At 40.2% G+C, this 18,974-nt stretch overlaps 1 protein-coding gene across 4 annotated transcripts in view; it reads right to left on the reverse strand.

Annotated features, from left to right (window-relative positions):
- Nucleotides 1-18,974, reverse strand: part of RAB2A (RAB2A, member RAS oncogene family) — a 71,632-nt gene that overhangs the window by 36,232 nt on the left and 16,426 nt on the right. For all 4 annotated transcript variants that reach the window (XM_086336883.1, XM_086336881.1, XM_086336884.1 and 1 more), the window contains one exon: nucleotides 7,857-7,928. In XM_086336883.1, the coding sequence (XP_086193009.1) occupies nucleotides 7,857-7,928 (72 nt within the window). The remainder of the gene's footprint in view (nucleotides 1-7,856; nucleotides 7,929-18,974) is intronic.

Consider the following 18,974-nt stretch of genomic DNA (forward strand, 5'->3'; position numbering starts at 1 on the left):
TCAGTATTTAGATCAGAGTCAGGGTGACGGGGAGACACACATGGTCCCCAGAAACCAGATGTCATCCTGGCAGAAAAACAGCTTTTAGTTGCCCAGGGAAGGGCACATTGCCCAGTGCCAGAATTTCACTTCAGCATCTCCTATAATTCCCCCAACTGTGATCAGGAAGGTGAGATAGAAAGGTGATTTACCCTTTCAGGATATGTAACTTGATTGAGTTTTTATTCTGTATTTTATTATTTATTCCATACTAGGGGCAAAGTCAATACAAAGAAACTAATGGTATGTTTCTCAGACTCAGAAATACAGGAAAAGCACAGAGAGAAGACCTAGGAGTCAGGATGTACTAGAAAGAAAAATGCAAAATTGTACAATTAACCTCATAAAAAACCACTACAGTGTTTACACATCTACCTATCTATATGCATATAGTCATATACCGTCTATGCCACAGGGTGGGGGGATACCCAAAACAACAGTCCACCAGCTTACTCAGTGACATGAAAATGAGTGGCTGAGGAAAGAAACTAGCAGCTAAGGACAGTACAAATGCTCTTGGAAATGCCCACTATTTAAAAGGAATGTCCTAAAGTATAAAATTCTACAAATCAGCAAGATAGTTGACAAATTGGAAGCCTTTTCAAGAATCTATTGTAGCCACAGAGAGAAATCCTGTTTTACCTCCCATTGTCATGGAAAAGCTTTTAACCACAATCCAAAAACATCTGCATTGCTCAGTGGGATTTAAGATTTCTTAAATCCAATATGTAACGTCAAATTTGATGAAAAACAATGGCAAATTAGAAACAGACCCTTGACCGACACCATGGATGGGTAGGCAAGCCAAGCAAGGACCAGCACCCTGAGCAGAGGGATGAAGGTACTCAAACTGACTGGCAAACCATTCCGTCCTTTGACGGGAGGATGGCTGTTATGTTTTCTGCTTTCCAGCCTCTTAGGATGCTTCACTCCTGCCCATTTCCAAGTCCACGTCCCCACCCTCTTGTGGAGTCTACATAAAACTCCAGACACTCTAATATCCCTAATAATCAAGACACTCTAATAACCCCCTTTGCTTAACTTAACCCACAGTTGAGTTTTGGCATATTTAGCCCTTTATTCAAAGTATATAGACAGAGACTCAGTTCAGTTCAGTTCAGTCACTCAGTCCTGTCCGACTCTTTGTGACCCCATGAATCGCAGCACGCCAGGCCTCCCTGTCCATCACCATCTCCCAGAGTTCACTCAAACTCACATCCATCGAGTCGGTGATGCCATCCAGCCATCTCATCCTCTGCCGTCCCCTTCTCCTCCTGCCCCCAATCCCTCCCAGCATCAGAATCTTTTCCAATGAGTCAACTCTTCGCATGAGGTGGCCAAAGTACTGGAGTTTCAGCTTTAGCATCATTCCTTCCAAAGAACACCCAGGGCTGATCTCCTTCAGAATGGACTGGTTGGATCTCCTTGCAGTCCAAGGGACTCTCAAGAGTCTTCTCCAACACCACAGTTCAAAAGCATCAGTTCTTCAGCACTCAGCTTTCCCCACAGTCCAACTCTCACATCCATACGTGACCACTGGAAAAACCAAAGCCTTGACTAGACGGACCTTTGTTGGCGACCTTTGTTGGCAAAATAATGTCTCTGCTTTTGAATATGCTATCTAGGTTGGTCATAACTTTTCTTCCAAGGAGTAAGCATCTTTTAATTTCATGGCTGCAATCACCATCTGCAGTGATTTTGGAGCCCAGAAAAATAAAGTCTGACAGTTTCCACTGTTTCCTCATCTATTTCCCATGAAGTTATGGGACCAGATGCCATGATCTTCATTTTCTGAAATGTTGAGCTTTAAGCCAACTTTTTCACTCTCCACTTTCACTTTCATCAAGAGGCTTTTTAGTTCCTCCTCACTTTCTGCCATAAGGGTGGTGTCATCTGCATATCTGAGGTGATTGATATTTCTCCCGGCAATCTTGATTCCAGCTTGTGCTTTTTCCAGCCCAGTGTTTCTCATGATGTACTCTGCATATAAGTTAAATAAGCAGGGTGACAATATACAGACTTGACGGACTCCTTTTCCTATTTGGAACCAGTCTGTTGTTCCATGTCCAGTTCTAACTGTTGCTTCCTGACCTGCATACAAATTTCTCAAGAGGCAGGTCAGGTGGTCTGGTACTCCCATCTCTTTCAGAATTTTCCACAGTTTATTGTGATCCACACAGTCAAAGGCTTTGGCATAGTCAATAAAGCAGAAATAGATGTTTTTCTGGAACTCTCTTGCTTTTTCGATGATCCAGCGGATGTTGGCAATTTGGTCTCTGGTTCCTCTGCCTTTTCTAAAACCAGCTTGAACATGTGGAAGCTCATGGTTCACGTATTGCTGAAGCCAGGCTTGCAGAATTTTGAGCATTACTTTACTAGCGTGTGAGATGAGTGCGATTATGTGGTAGTTTGAGCATTCTTTGGCGTTGCCTTTCTTTGGGATTGGAATGAAAACTGACCTTTTCCAGTCCTGTGGCCACTGCTGAGTTTTCCAAATTTGCTGGCATAATGATACCCATCTCAAAATTTCTTCAAGATTAAGAGTTATTACATATGTGGAATCTAAGAAATGATACAAATGAACTTATTTATAAAAATGGAAATACAGACACAGAAAACAAACTTATGGTTATGAAAGGGGATGGCGGGTAGACATAAATTAGGAGTCTGGGATAAACACAGACACACTACTATATATAAAATAGGTAAACAACAGAGACCTACTGTATAGCACAGTACTCAAGATCTTGTAATAACCTATAATGGAAAAGAATCTGAAAAAGAACATATATTTGTATAACTGATTCACTTTGCTGTACACTTGAAACTAACTTAACATTATAAATTAGTTATACTTCAATTTAAAATAAAGTTATCACGTGCCTTAGTTACCATCTACTTACTTCCTGGCACACAGTTAAGTATTTTTATGGATCCATTATTATTTCATACTATACTCCAAGATTTCTAACTAATGATGACACGTCACTCATGAGGTGACTACTGATGGCAATCCCAATGAGAAGGGGCCCACTGCCAGAGCCAGGGCACGTGGAGGTGCAGAGGCAGGGTGAGGCTGCTCCCCCGAGATGGCACTGCCAAAGCAGACAGCAGGGCTGGTATCAAGTTAACAGCCATAAGGAGCCCTCCTTAGACCGTCTTGAGAAAAAAAAAGGATCTACTCCTGGAACTCAGAAACTGCAGAAGTTCAAAACAGAGACTGGTGGGGAAGAAGGCTGATACTCCTAGAAACAAAACTATAGATACCAGCAAAAACAAAAGGTATAGATATTAGCTAAGAAAATATTATGACTTACAGATAAGGCCAAAATGTCTACCTAGAATATGCAAAATGATTAAACAATAATAATGGTGGGAAAAACCTGTTTACAATAGCAACAAAATCCATAAAATACAAAAATAATGTAAAAGCACAAGACCTTATGTAAAACTTTACTGAAGAGCATTTTAAAAGCTGGAATAAAAGAAAACATCTTATGTGTATGAATAGCTAATCTTTATATGGTAAAAACATAAACTGTCTCCAAACTAGTCCATAAATTAATATATTTCCTACCAAATTTTAAAAGCCTCACTAAAACTTTTGCAATTTGGCAAAGAGACTAAAGTTCAACTGGAGAACAAATACACAAAAATACTTAAGAAATTCAGAAAATTTTTTAGAAATTCAGAAAATTTTTAGAAAAGGAAAACCGTCAACCACACATTAAGTAATTAGAAAGTGACTGTAAATGCCAGTATGATACTGCCTCATGAAATAGGAAAAAAAAAAAAAGGAACAGAGAGTCCCCAAACAGGCTGATATATATACAGAGATTTAGCAGATAAGAAAGGCTAAATCAAATAGGAAAGAAAGAATGGCTTATTTAATTAATGGTGTGGGGCCACAAGTTATGTAGGGATTAAAGAAAATAACCTACATGGCCATATACCAGATGAAGTATAAATTTATAGTATGAAAAGAATATTTTAAAGAATATGTATATAATTCATACACACTAAAGGGGATCCCTTCTTTAGTAAGACTTGAAAGTCAATACAAAAAGCATCAATGAATTTGACTAAAGAAAACTATTAGTGGAGAGGGCAAAGATAAAAACACATAATTCAAAGCAAAGACACAGAATGTTTCTTAAACATATTTTTAAAAGTTCAGCCGTACTTAAAACTAAAGAGTTAAAAAGTCAAATAGCGACTTTTCTCCCTCCAATTCACAAATATTAACGTCGTTCACAAGCCGCAGTCAAGGCAAAGGTAAGAAAGAACAGGTACTTTAGTATATCTGAGGAGGAAAAGCAAATGAGAACAGTTTTACATGTGTGTTTATAATATATTTAAAAACTCTAGAAGGTGATACACATACCAAATTCTTCACAGTGGTTGCTGGAGGGCCAAAGGCAAGTTTACATGGGGAATTTAACTTTCTTTGGATTTTTACAGTGTTTTCATAACAATCACATGGAGAAGGCAATGGCAACCCACTCCAGTGTTCTTGCCTGGAGAATCCCAGGGACGGAGGAGCCTGGTAGGCTGCCGTCTATCGGGTTGCACAGAGTCGAACACGATTGATGCGACTTAGCAGAAGCAGCATTAACAATCACAACCTGTCAGGAAAGTATGCTTATGTTCTAAGATCAGGAAAAGGGTCTTTGTGAGATCTGAACCGGATGTTTCACAAGGTCTTTTAAGCTATCTTCCTAGTTCTCGGCAATGACATTCTAAATAACTTTATCAGAAAGGTGAACCCCAAATAAATGAGGCATGCTTTTAATTGATCTCTTGTGGGGCACGTGATATGGGAAACAACACCACCTTTTCTCCAAGAGTATACTTTCACTTTCAGCAGTCACTTCTTAGAGGCTGATGGTTTAAAGTGGGGGAGAGAGGAAGCAAGGTGTAATGAACATGTAAATAGCCTAGCTTCTGGATCAGTATTTGTCAAATTGTCCACTAGTAGGAAGTAAAATAAACACAGTGGGAATGAGTGGGCTATAACTAAGAGCGGGGACAAGGCAGCTGAGGGTATACACAGGAGTAATTATAATGACATAACTATAAGGCTTAGAATTAAAGCTGGGTAAGGGGAGAAGTAAGAAAGCAAGAGAGGTGAGAGTACAAAGATGGCAGAATCAATGGATTTTACACCTGATAGGGTAAATAAACTTTTAGCATTAGGAACCAGGTGTGTGAGCTGAAAGGATGGCAGGGGTGGTCAGATAGCCAGTCACATGAATCCAAGACTCTGGAGTAGTTCCAGACTCTGGTGACAGGTCCTGGGCAGGACTGTGCAGGTGAGGAGCTGAGTGGAAGCAGGATCTCAGAAGAAGTGCAAGTAAAGGAAGTGAGGGGCCAGGATGTGTGTGGGCGTGTGCACAGGGTCAACAATATGAAGCCTATTTCCACCTGGGGAATCCACATACATACTCACAAAAGCCATTGATCCAGTGATTCTCAGCCTTGAAGGTTCATGTGAATCACCCGGAGACCCTGTTGAGCTGCAGAATGGGAGCCAGTAGATTCTATAACAACTCCCACACAATGCTGATGCTGCTGGTCCAGAGGAACAGCCCCTGAGCCATCCTCTGGATGGCAAGGCTGGAGTCTGGATCCTCAGTGAAATTGTGCCCAGGAAGCTATTTATAGATGGCTCTTTGATTCCCAGCATAACAATTCTCACTGAGATAGCAGGCAAAGGGTAAGGAACATTTTATACAGTCTTCCCTTGCCTTTTATTTCCTCTTTGCTATCAGTTAATAATTCTTCCTCACGACCCAAACTTAACCTTGTCACCTTCCTCTATTCATCAAGCAAAAGGCAAGTGTGCAGCAGGATCAAGACACTGCCTCATGCCTACTTTAGCAATCATTCTACACTCCTAGAAAAAGTATGTACTAAGGACCTTCTAAATGATTTCTATGTCAGAAAAATAAATTCTTGTGATGGGTGTCTTGAGTATAGTAGTTGGCATCCAACCAGAAAAATAGAAACCATACTTAAGCATTTAAAACAGAGGGGATTTAAAGTGGGGAACTGGTTAAGTTGAAGGCAGGGCTGAGAAACCCAAGGAGCAGAAGGTAACGCAACCCAGAGATCAGCAACAGCCGGAAGCTGCTGCTGTTCCCAAGCCGGAGGGCAGAGAGAGAAACCAGGATTTCCAGAGCCCAGGAACCCGACCACCAGTGACTCTGACAGGCAGGGGCTTGTACTGAAGCCATGGAGGACACACAGTAAACCCTGGCAGAGAGGGGAGAAGACCCTCGGCTTTTTTGCTTTTCTCCTCTGAACTCTCAGGGCCTCCCATCAGCGAGCCCAGAGGAAAGCCGGCCGGTGCAGTTACATGAGTTATGGTTTGCTGAGAACTCCCTCCGACCTACTTCCCCATCTCTCTTCGCAGCAGAGCCTATCCTCTGACAGCAGCGAGGCTCAGGCCTATCCTCCCTACAGGGTGCTTCAATGAAAAGGAAGACGCTTTTGACAGCACCCTATAAAAAAAACCACCGGCCAGCTGTCTCAAGACCGAGTCATGCCTAAGAGGTGGCCTCAAGGTGCAGACCTATTAAAGAACAGATTCTACAAAAAAGGAGCTCACCCAAGTTAAAACTTGAGTATCATGAGAACCAGCATGAAAGAGCAACACCTGCCCTACCCATCATTAGCAGATATAATTAAAATTACCAAGATGAAAATGGAATCTGCATGTTCTTACTATAAGTAGCCAGTAAGGAAAGATGTTTAATATATGCACAAAGTACATTAGGCTTGGGTGAATACCATCAACTGATCTAATAATCTGATTTATAAACTGTATCTTCGATTTGGTACTTTAAAAATACACAGGACATGAGAATCAATTTGTTATGAATAGTGAGTTAATGATACCTATAGAAAACAAGCAGACACTGGCTGAAAATACACATTAAGCTATCAGTTGCAAACTTTAACTGGATTTCCAATTACCTTATTTATACACGGTTGACTAATCTCTATTGCAGCCATAGAAGAAGAAATCTAGACTCTTTAGCTTTTGGGGTGTAATTTTTTAAAAACAGATTAAGAACCCTGAAAGAGCACACTTACTTAAAGTTTTTAGTTTTTCACTTAATTTTATACTTTTGCATATTAATGAATAATATCACTAAAAACAACCAGTAGAGCTAACAGTAATAATAGCTAAAATTTGTTGACCATCTCTTACCAGGAACTCTCATTTATTCCTCATTTCACAATTGAGGAAACTAAAAATTGCTTGATGGTAGTTTTTCTGGGTTAATAATTACAGGCAGCCCTGGAGCACTTACCACACTGCTAGGCACTGTTTCAATGCATCACATTTATTAACTCACTTACTGTTCTTAACGATTTTGTGAGATGGTCCTACTACTTTTCTCATTTTACAGACAAAGAAGCCGAGGCATGGAGTGGGGAAGGGGTGTGTCCAGCTAGTGGCAGAGCCCTGATCAGAACTCCAACAAACCGGTCCACAGTCTCTGCTGTTACCCACCCGTCTTGAGATACACTGAGATACACTGTCTCTCAATCTTCTGTTCCATCGTCAAATACAATCAAGATAAGTATGACTGTCTGCTGCATTCCAACCACTCTTATAGAGTTGTGTAGTATTATTTTTACTGTAGATACAGTTATTTTAAACCCAGTGATGGAGACTAGACTCCAGTACAGCAACAGATCTAGCTTCACTGATTTCTGACTCCTTACTAATGCAATGAGCCCTCTAGCATATTCCATGTCCACTACCCCAAACTTGTGAATGCATCTCATCTCTTTACAACACTTACCAATAGTAAGGTCATGCACTGGCTGAAACCTCTTGTCTGTAAACTGTAGCAATAAGCATGATTTACCAACACCTGAAAATTTAAAAAAAAAAAAAAAAAAGTTAAGAGAAAAATTCACAGAAATTAAGAAATATTTCATAAAAGCACTTGGAAGAGAGACATTCAGGGTTCCCAGTGCTCTGAGAGCAACGTGCCATGCTTTCTTAGTGCTCTACCACTGATCTGAGTGAAAGGTGGTGACCAATCCAGAACAGCCTTTGCATCCTTCATGTTCATTCAGCATTTCAACCTGAAAGATGGGAGTGGCAGGAACTCCCGGAAGACAACCAAGCAGCCCCTACCCCAGGATTCATGCAGGGAAGTGTTCCTGCACTCTTGCTTTTTCTGTAGTAGTGAATACATTTAAAAAACACAGCACTTTCCTCTTTTTATAGTTTATTTTACCTTGGTCTCGGAAAACAAGAAACAAGAAGTAAGTGTCTGGGATCTACTTTAGTGGGAAAAGCTGCTTGTTCTACCTTCTGGCTGATTCACTTTGAAAGTGAAAGTCGCTCAGTCGGGTCCAACTCTTTGCAACCCCATGGACTACACATTCCATGGAATCCTCCAGGCCAGAATACTGGAGTAAGTGGCCTTTCCCTTCTCCAGGGGATCTTCCCAACCCAGGTCTCCCACATTATGGTGGATAGATTCTTTACCAGCTGAGCCACTAGGGAAGCGCTGATTCACTTTGGAATCGACTTTAATCTGAATGGCATTCCTTCACTCTTATCATTGAAGTCTTGAATAACTTCTCAATTTTCAAATTAAAGGCAAAATTTCTATATATATATGTTACTTGCCCTCTGAAGAGAACTGAATTTCACACCACTTCCTACTCATTTTCAGGCCTATAACCTTACAGGAGACCAAATCTGCTTACTTGGTAGCATAGTGCACTTATGAAACACAAAGGCAGTCATCATTCATTCATCCATTCACTTATTCAAAAAGTCACTGCTGAATGCTAACTATGCACATGGAAAACTGATTCGCTTGCTTCCTTACAGTCTAGCACAGGGAGAGAAATCAAGCAGAACAAATGCCCAAATAATCTGTATGAACCGTAACTTAGAATAATCATAATAACTGCCATCTGAAAGAAAAAAATAAAGTACTATGAAGAAGAGTAACAGAACAGACTTCATTTAGACTGAAGGGCTGAAGAAGGTCTTTTTTAAGTGACAAACTGAATGGTTCAATGTCTTCTATGTTATTCACTCAATGAGAGAAGGACAATGAATACCTTGTCACTTGCTACCTGTCTTAAGGCAGAGAGAAGTCACTCAATTATTTTGCTGAATGACTGGCCCTAGTGTCAAGTGTCAAAATGAACACTAACAAATCAAAGATAAATTCTGTGTGTGTGTAAGTTATATAAGTTCTGTGTGTGTGTGTGTGTGTGTGTGTGTGTGTGTGTATAGTGCCTTTTTTTTTTTTTTTTTTTTAACTTTTGTTTCTTTTAAAAACTGTTTTGGCCTTAAGGGGCAGCATATGAGATCTCAGTTCCCCTTGCGGTGGAAGCACGAATTCTTAACCGCTGGACCACCAGAGAAGTGCCCCATGTGGCTGTGTTTTAGGAAGTATTTTATTTGTTCAAAGTTTTTTGAATCTTTTAAGATTCTAGTTAACTGAAAATAAGTTGGAATTTCAAAACACTTGACTTTTTTTCTCTTGTATTCACAATTTCTCTTTTACATTACAGAAGGCACAAACCCATCAGATTTCTAATACCGCTTCAACAGCCTTGCAGGTCTAGGAGAGAAAGGAAAATTAGTAAGTATTAAAGTACAAAATAGGTGAGCAACTGAGATATGAATCTTCCGTTCTGCTTTTAAAAAGAGACTTTATTTTTAGGAGCAGTTTTAGGTTCATAGCGAAACTGAGCACGAAGTACAGCAAGATCCCATAGCCTCCCTCCCCACGGGAGCACAGCCCCCTTCACTACCAGCCTCCTGCACCAGAGCGGTAACACTTGTCACAACTGATGAACCTGCCTTGACATACCGTCACTCAAAGTCCACAGTTCCTATCTGGGTTCATTCTCGGTGTTCTCCACCCTATGGATTTTGACAAATGTATCATGTATTCACGGTTACAGTGTCACACAGAACTTTCACTGCCCTAAAAATCCCCAATGCTGCATCAGTCCTGCCCCCATACCACTCATCTTTTTACTGCTCCATAGTCCTGCCTCTCTCTGACTGTCGTATGGCTGGAATCATACGGTATGTAGCTTTTCCAGATTGGCTTCTTTCACTTAGCAATATGCACTTAAGATTCTTCTTTTTTCTTCATTTCTATTTTTAGCATTCAAAATTTCCCCATATGGTAGAGAAAAAAGTTATAATTAGAAATCACAGATTTTATTACTGAGGGAGCTCAAGAATCATCTCACAGTCTGGTAATTACTTCAGTGATAGAAGAACCTGAAACCTTCTTCTTATCTCACAACAGAGTATGGACTGCTCTGGTAATAGCAATACCACTTACTCTGGCCAAGTACTGACGTCACTTTTAAGACACCACATTCTTTCTTCAGGTAATCAAAGGATCTTTTAAAGCAGAGAATATATCCAAGTGCCACTATGGTGTTTCCCAGGTCTCCTTAGTCACCCACCTATTGATCATTTGTCAGGATCAGTTAAGTTTCCAGATAGCTTATCTTATTCAATATATGTTGACTTATACTATTTTAATTCTGGATAAAATACTTGGGGGTTCTGGCTCACAATCACGAACACTTTTCTAAACTGCCAATTTGAATTAGCTAGGCTTTTTCTCAGTTCTCATTTATTTGACCCAGAAACATGATCTATTTATGCCATAAAATATTTCTATAAAATTTATCTACCTACAACCTTCTTAAAAATGACCACTTCTGGCTTTTTCAGGCTGTAATCATCTCCTTGGTCACTTAATTCTGTGACAACTGCTCCTCTTCTTAAATACTGGAGGTTTCACAACCATTTCATCTTTGGTTATCTTTTCTCTTCAACTGACAGAACTAACCCAGTCCTATAGGCCCAACATACATCTATAAATTAGTGATTACCAATTGGAAGTGGACAAACAGGAGATGGCAAGAGTGAACGTTGACATTCTAGGAATCAGCAAACTAAAATGGACTGGAATGGGTGAATTTAACTCAGATGACCATTATATCTACTACTGCGGGCATGAATCCCTTAGAAGAAATGGAGTAGCCATCATGGTCAACAAGAGTCGAAATGCAGTACCTGGATGCAATCTCAAAAACCACAGAATGATCTCTGTTCGTTTCCAAGGCAAACCATTCAATATCACAGTAATCCAAGTCTATGCCCCAACAAGTAATGCTGAAGAAGCTGAAGTTGAACGGTTCTATGAAGACCTACAAGACCTTTTAGAACTAACACCCAAAAAAGAGGTCCTTTTCATTATAGGGGACTGGAATGCAAAAGTAGGAAGTCAAGAAACACCTGGAGTAACAGGCAAATTTGGCCTTGGAATACGGAATGAAGCAGGGCAAAGACTAATAGAGTTTTGCCAATACAATGCACTGGTCATAGCAAACACCCTCTTCCAACAACACAAGAGAAGACTTTACACATGGACATCACCAGATGGTCAACACCGAATCAGATTGATTATATTCTTTGCAGCCAAAGATGGAGAAGCTCTATACAGTCAACAAAAACAAGACCGCGAACTGACTGTGGCTCAGATCATGAACTACTTATTGCCAAATTCAGGCTTAAATTGAAGAAAGTAGGGAAAACCACTAGACCACTCAGGTATGACCTAAATCAAATCCCTTATGATTATACAGTGGAAGTGAGAAATAGATTTAAGGGCCTAGATCTGATAGAGTGCCCGATGAACTATGGAATGAGGTTCGTGACACTGTACAGGAGACAGGGATCAAGACCATCCCCATGGAAAAGAAATGCAAAAAAGCAAAATGGCTGTCTGAGGAGGCCTTACAAACAGCTATGAAAATAAGAGAAGCGAAAAGCAAAGGAGAAAAGGAAAGATATAAGCACCTGAATGCAGAGGTCCAAAGAATAGCAAGAAGAGATAAGAAAGACTTCCTCAGCAATCAATGCAAAGAAATAAAGGAAAACAACAGAATGGGAAAGACTAGAGATCTCTTCAAGAAAATTAGAGATACCAAGGGAACATTTCATGCGAAGATGGGCTAGATAAAGGACAGAAATGGTATGGACCTAACAGAAGCAGAAGATATTAAGTAGAAGTGGCAAGAATACACATAAGAACTGTACAAAAAAGATCTTCATGACCCAGATAATCACAATGGTGTGATCACTGACCTAGAGCCAGACATCCTGGAATGTGAAGTCAAGTGGGCCTTAGAAAGCATCACTACGAACAAAGCTAGTGGAGGTGATGGAATTCCAGTTGAGCTATTTCAAATCCTGAAAGATGATGCTGTGAAAGTGCTACACTCAATATGCCAGCAAATTTGGAAAACTCAGCAGTGGCCACAGGACTGGAAAAGGTCAGTTTTCATTCCAATCCCAAAGAAAGGCAACGCCAAAGAATGCTCAAACTACCACATAATCGCACTCATCTCACACGCTAGTAAAGTAATGCTCAAAATTCTCCAAGCCAGGCTTCAGCAGTACATGAACCGTGAACTTCCAGATGTTCAAGCTGGTTTTAGAAAAGGCAGAGGAACCAGAGACCAAATTGCCAACATCCGCTGGATCATCGAAAAAGCAAGAGAGTTCCAGAAAAACATCTATTTCTGCTTTGTTGACTATGCCAAAGCCTTTGACTGTGTGGATCACAATAAACTGTGGAAAATTCTGAAAGAGATGGGAATACCAGACCACCTGACCTGCCTCTTGAGAAACCTGTATGCAGGTCAGGAAGCAACAGTTAGAACTGGACATGGAACAACAGACTGGTTCCAAATAGGAAAAGGAGTACGTCAAGGCTGTATATTGTCACCCTGCTTATTTAACTTATATGCAGAGTACATCATGAGAAACACTGGGCTGGAAAAAGCACAAGCTGGAATCAAGATTGCCGGGAGAAATATCAATAACCTCAGATATGCAGACATACACCACCCTTATGGCACAAAGTGAGGAGGAACTAAAAAGCCTCTTGATGAAAGTGAAAGTGAAGAGTGAAAAAGTTGGCTTAAAGCTCAACATTCAGAAAACGAAGATCATGGCATCTGATCCCATCACTTCATGGGAAATAGATGGGGAAACAGTGGAAACAGTGTCAAGACTTTATTTTTCTGGGCTCCAAAATCACTGCAGATGGTGACTGCAGCCATGAAATTAAAAGACTCTTACTCCTTGGAAAAAAAGTTATGACCAACCTAGATAGCATACTGAAAAGCAGAGATACTACTTTGCCAACAAAGGTCCGTCTAGTCAAGGCTATGGTTTTTCCTGTGGTCATGTATGGATGTGAGAGTTGGACTGTGAAGAAGGCTGAGTGCCGAAGAAAGATGCTTTTGAACTGTGGTGTTGGAGAAGACTCTTGAGAGTCCCTTGGACTGCAAGGAGATCCAACCAGTCCATTCTGAAGGAGATCAGCCCTGGGTGTTCTTTGGAAGGAATGATGCTAAGGCTGAAACTCCAGTACTTTGGCCACCTCATGCAAAGAGTTGACTCACTGGAAACACTCTGATGCTGGGAGGGATTGGGGGCAAGAGGAGAAGGGGATGACAGAGGATGAGATGGTTGGATGGCATCACTGACTCGATGGATGTGAGTCTAAGTGAACTCCGGGAGTTGGTGATGGACAGGGAGGCCTGGCGTGCTGCGATTCACGGGGTTGCAAAGAGTTGGACACGACTGAGCTACTGAACTGAACTGAAACCCATCTCTCTAGCCACCATCTTAATTAATTTCATTCTCATTATATCCAACTGCCTTCTGAACATGTCCACTTTAACTCTTTCAGGTTGGGAATGCAAACTTGTAAAACCTAATCCATTCTGTTTCATGTTCCTGCCTACCATTTTCCCAACAACTCAAAGAGTCACCTTCAGTATTTCTTTATCTCTGAAGTTGGTTCCCAATGGATCACATCAACAAGAAAATCTCGTAATTCCTTTTCTTCCTACAGCTAATGGCTCACAAATCTCATCAGTTTCCTCAGAAATACCTTGAATTCCATGCTTTTCCCTCTTAATCCTCAGTGCTCCAGTTCTGGCTCTCAATAAGATATGGTCTTTCTGCCTTCAACCTTTGCCTCAAATCTATTTGTATAAACCTCTGAAAATTTTTGCTAAAATGCACATATATAAAATTTAAGATGTCCGAAATAGTAAACAACGTTCTTTGAGAAATTGTTATCCTAACAGATCATATTATCACACCACGGTCTAGAGAGCCTGTGGTGAAGCACAACACATCACCTTCTGTCCTCTGAAATGACACCACATTCTTCCTCTGGCATCTCTTACCAAGGAACTTGTCACTCCTTGGCAACTCTAAACTCATGCTTAGAGATTCCAATGCTTTCTTCACTAAAGCCTTCCTGTTCCAAAGATGCTATCAATCCCCATGCAGAATTAATGTGGGGATTAGTTCCTTGGGTTTCCATAGTATTTCCTTTATGCCTCAAAACCATGGTTAGAATCCTAGTTCTGTCACTTATGAGCTGTAACATGGAGCAAGGAAATTGACCTTTCTGGGCTTCAAAATTCTATCTATAAAATTGGGGAAATTCCTATACTATTTTTGGTGCACTGTTACAAGAATCAGATGAAATAAATGTAAGAGGGCTCCTGTATAGTAAGAGTTACCTGTGTCCAGTTTACAAACCTTCTCTGAGCTATATATTTAGGACATGTGCCTTTTTCTATAAGTACAATATACTTCAATAAAAATGAAAACACTGTGATGGGTCTTTCTGATGCATCAGCTTGACTAGGCCCCTTCCAATTACTGGGTGCTGCTGTGAAGGCATTTGGTTAAGATATAATTATAAGTCCACCCTCAGTTTCATATGGTGTAAGTTTCACTCTTCTGTATGTGGCTGTCCAGTCTTCCCAACATCATTTAATGAAGATTGTCCTTTCCCTACTGTATATTCTGGCCTTCTTTGTCATAAATTAATTGACCACATATGTATGTGTTTACCCCTGGGTTCTTTATTCTGTTCCATTGACCTATGTCTATGCCAATACTAATACCATACTGTTTTGAGTACAACAGCTTTCTAATATAGCTTGAACTCAGGGAGCATGGTGCCTCCAAATTTGTTCTTCTTTCTAAAGACTGCTTTAGCTACTCAACCACTCTTTAATAGAAACTGCTGCACTTAACAGCTGTTAAGAGTTTCTACTGTGAAGTCACCTTACCTTCTTCCTTTACTCAGGGTCCAATACACTGTCCTCAGTAGGCCTAAGTGTTGTGGTGAGAACTGACTACCTGATTACCACATTAATACCAAACAATTACAAGTAACACTCATTAAAAATGTAGATTCCTAAAACCTCACCCCAAAAATTCTGATTCAGTCTTTGGTTAGGCCCAAGAATCTAATTAATACACCGCCAGCGATGTTTTTAGGCAATGGCGCCTTCTCCACAAGGAGTATTGGTATGCTGCTGCTGCTGCTGCTGCTAAGTTGCTTCAGTCGTGTCAGACTCTGTGCGATCCCGTAGACGGCAGCCCACGAGGCTCCCCCGTCCCTGGGATTCTCCAGGCAAGAACACTGGAGTGGGTTGCCATTTCCTTCTCCAATGCATGAAAATGAAAAGTGAAAGTGAAGTCGCTCAGTTGTGCCCGACTCTCAGCGACCCCATGGACTGCAGCCTACAAGGCTCCTCCATCCATGGGATTTTCCAGGCAAGAGTACTGGAGTGGGGTGCCACTGCATTCCCCGAGAGAGATGGCAATGTGGTATAAATTATTTGTGGCTTATTTTGCAAAGAGAAAATTTTATTCTTCATGTTCACATTCCAAACCAAGAAACCCGTGAAACATGACAAAACAATGAGGTCTGCTCTTTTAAATAGAAAATTAATAAACTCAGCAAGATACGTTAAAAAGAATATAAACTTTACAGTTGTGACACCAGTGTTCATCTGTATTATTTCATAACTTGTAACCTCAGACAAAATTTATTATAGAAACTAAGCTCCGTTTCCACATTTGTAAAATGGGAAAAAGAAAAACATGGCATTTCTACTTCACAGGAATATCATAAGGTTCAAATTCCAAAATTTTGAGTTTTGCATATTCAAAATTTTTAATGAAAACTTTAGAGGATTCTTCAAGATGAATACAGTTGAGGAGCAAAATCTCCAACCAAACTGATCTGACCTTGAGTTCACATTTTTAAATATCTAGTTTCTACAACTGCAGAAAATATTCACAATCTATAATTATCTTTTAAATAAAATGACTTCAGAGTTGTTTCCATGCTGCTGGTTTCCCACACATCATCCCCCTTGCATCTGAGACAGCAATCCTCTCATTTACTGCGATTAGATACTCATCTGTTGCTGACTGGAGTGGGTTAAAGAGACACGTCTAAATCCCAACTCCTGGAACTTCTGAATGTGACCTAACTTGGAAAAAGATCTCTGCAGGTATAATTAAGGGTTCTGAGATGTGATCAGCCTGCATTCAGGTTGGGCCTAATTCCAGTGATAAATGGATACACAGGGGAGAAGGTTGTCTGAAGACAAAGGAGACTAGACTTGCACTGCCACAAACCAGGAGCCCCCGAAGCCACCAGAAGCTGGAAGAGCAGCAAGGATTTTCCTTGGAGCCTTCAGAGGCCCTGCCCATCCCTAGATTTTGGACTGCTGACCTCCAGAACTGTGAGAGAATAGGTTTTTGTTGTTTTGAGCTCTGAGACAAGTTTCTTAAAATTATTAAGCAGTCCAAGAAAACCTACAAAAATGCACTTGTGAGGAGCAATTTTTCCTTCCTCCTTTTCCTTGGACTCATTGGTCTCTCAGTCTTGTTGACTCTGTCTCTAATGATTCCTACTGTAATCAGTAAAAAATAAAGAGACTCAAACACCAGAAATATTAAAATAAGGGAAGAGGAAACAAGGAAGACAGAGCATTTATTTGAGAAACCTCTCAGTGAAGGCTATGAGGGCAGGGAGGAAAACACTCTGGACCCTTCTATGAAATGGCCAAGCCTTCTCCATCTCCAGAGCTCTGATGGATTCTACCAGCACTGCCAGACCAGCAACCCCTAAGCACAGGAACACATCTAATTCACTTTTGAAATTCTTCTCAGAAATGTGCTTTATATTTGGTAAACTTTCACCATTGCAGCCTCCTGTATTTCAATGTACACCACCAATTTAAGAGAGAAACACTGGACTATATTTGGATCCCATGTGTGACAATGGTAGAAAAAGTTGTTTCAGGTCTCAAGGCCTTGGTTGCTTATTGTATCACAGTAATCATACATTCACTTTACTCAGAAGGCTACTGCAAGGAATAAAAGAAACGGCATGTAAAGAATAAAAGGTAAAAAACACATCTATGCTTCCTTCCCTTTCCTGGCACAAAGTCAGACTAACACTTCATTGCACACTTCGGCCATAGTGCTCTCTACACACTTCATTAAGCACCTCTTGTATCATACTTCTGTTATCAATTCACACATCTACCTGCCTCCCTTAGGAGCAATAACATTCTGCATTTAGAAAACCACTCTGCTCTGTGGCCTGGCTTAGAATTAATAGATGCTCAGTGAATGCAGAATTTATGTACTGAATGCTTGCTGAAAAGATCTAACAGTGACACACTTGTATTTTCTATATAATGACAAACAAGTCTACATTTTAAAAAGTCAATTTCTCAAAAAAATTTTTATTCCCAACAGTGGGTTTTTCAGGTAGAAAAATGATGTTGAAGAATGAAATCATGACCACGTGACATTAAGAACTGCGTCTCTGACACTATCGGCCCCTGATTTAAGTGTAATTTCCCTCTGAAAACGTTAAGTCTCCAGGGAGTGTTCCTTCCTTCCACATTCTGCCTCTGTCTTAGGGACAGTGGCTGGGCCCTCCACCTGCTGTTCTGTATTCTTTAGAATACTCTTAGTCCACTTCCCCATTACTCTAACCCCACATCAGAGTCAGTGGTTCTTTACACCAGACTTTCCCTGTTCAAACTTCTGTTTCTCATTTCCATCTCCTACCTGGACTCTTAGAACTAGTGTGATGAATACATTCTTCATTAGAAGAAAAATTTAATTCGGTGAAGCTGAGGGTTTTTTAATATAAGCTGAGTTTAGATATTCTTAAGAAAGACCTAGCTTGTACAGTATTTTCACGAAAACAAAGCTAGGTGCAATTCATAACTTTTTAAAATTTAAAAAATAAAATGGAGCACTACCTAATTTACATAGAGAATAAATGACAGAATATTAAATTTAATAGCAAGTAACATAGCAGAAATGTGGTTAAAAATAGCATCTCTTTCCTTTTTCTCCTCCCATTCTTGGGATTTTCTCGAACTAGTTTGTTTTAATGGTGGAAAATGGCTGAGAGTGAGAAGAATCAGAATGAAGGAAACTGAAGTATACCTCTCAGAATCTTAGGAAGTCACAGTACGTAGGAAGCAAAGGGGTCCTCTGCGCAATGTTCTCTAAATAGTAGGCTGTAACCAGTGAAATCAATTTACTCGGTTACAACTAGCATTAAAAAAATGAACTAGAACAAAATAGCAAATACTAGACTGCAGGGACTCAATAAAGATAGGACAAGTGCTATATGCAAGCTATTGCCTTACACACACACACACACACACACACACACACACACACACACACGTATGCACTTACATACATATTTAAACCCTGGGCTGCAATGTAAGAAGATGTACCTATTATTGTGCTGATAAGACACAAATTTGGAAATTATTCTCCAGAATCTCATCCAATTACACACCCAGTGAAAGAACCCATCCACATCATTTATGCTAGGATTCACGGCAAACAAATCAGCTAAAGAATCTAGAACACTTCTGTTCTCTTTTAATGAATATTTACAAGGACAGGGATCAAGGAAAAAACCAGACTAAATCATCACAGTTGGGAATTTAACATAAAAATCAATCAACCAACCAACCAA

Source organism: Bos grunniens, chromosome 14, assembly GCF_055505025.1.
Source record: "Bos grunniens cultivar Pamir isolate PY7600 chromosome 14, Bosgru_T2T1.0, whole genome shotgun sequence".
Lineage (NCBI taxonomy): Eukaryota > Metazoa > Chordata > Mammalia > Artiodactyla > Bovidae > Bos > Bos grunniens.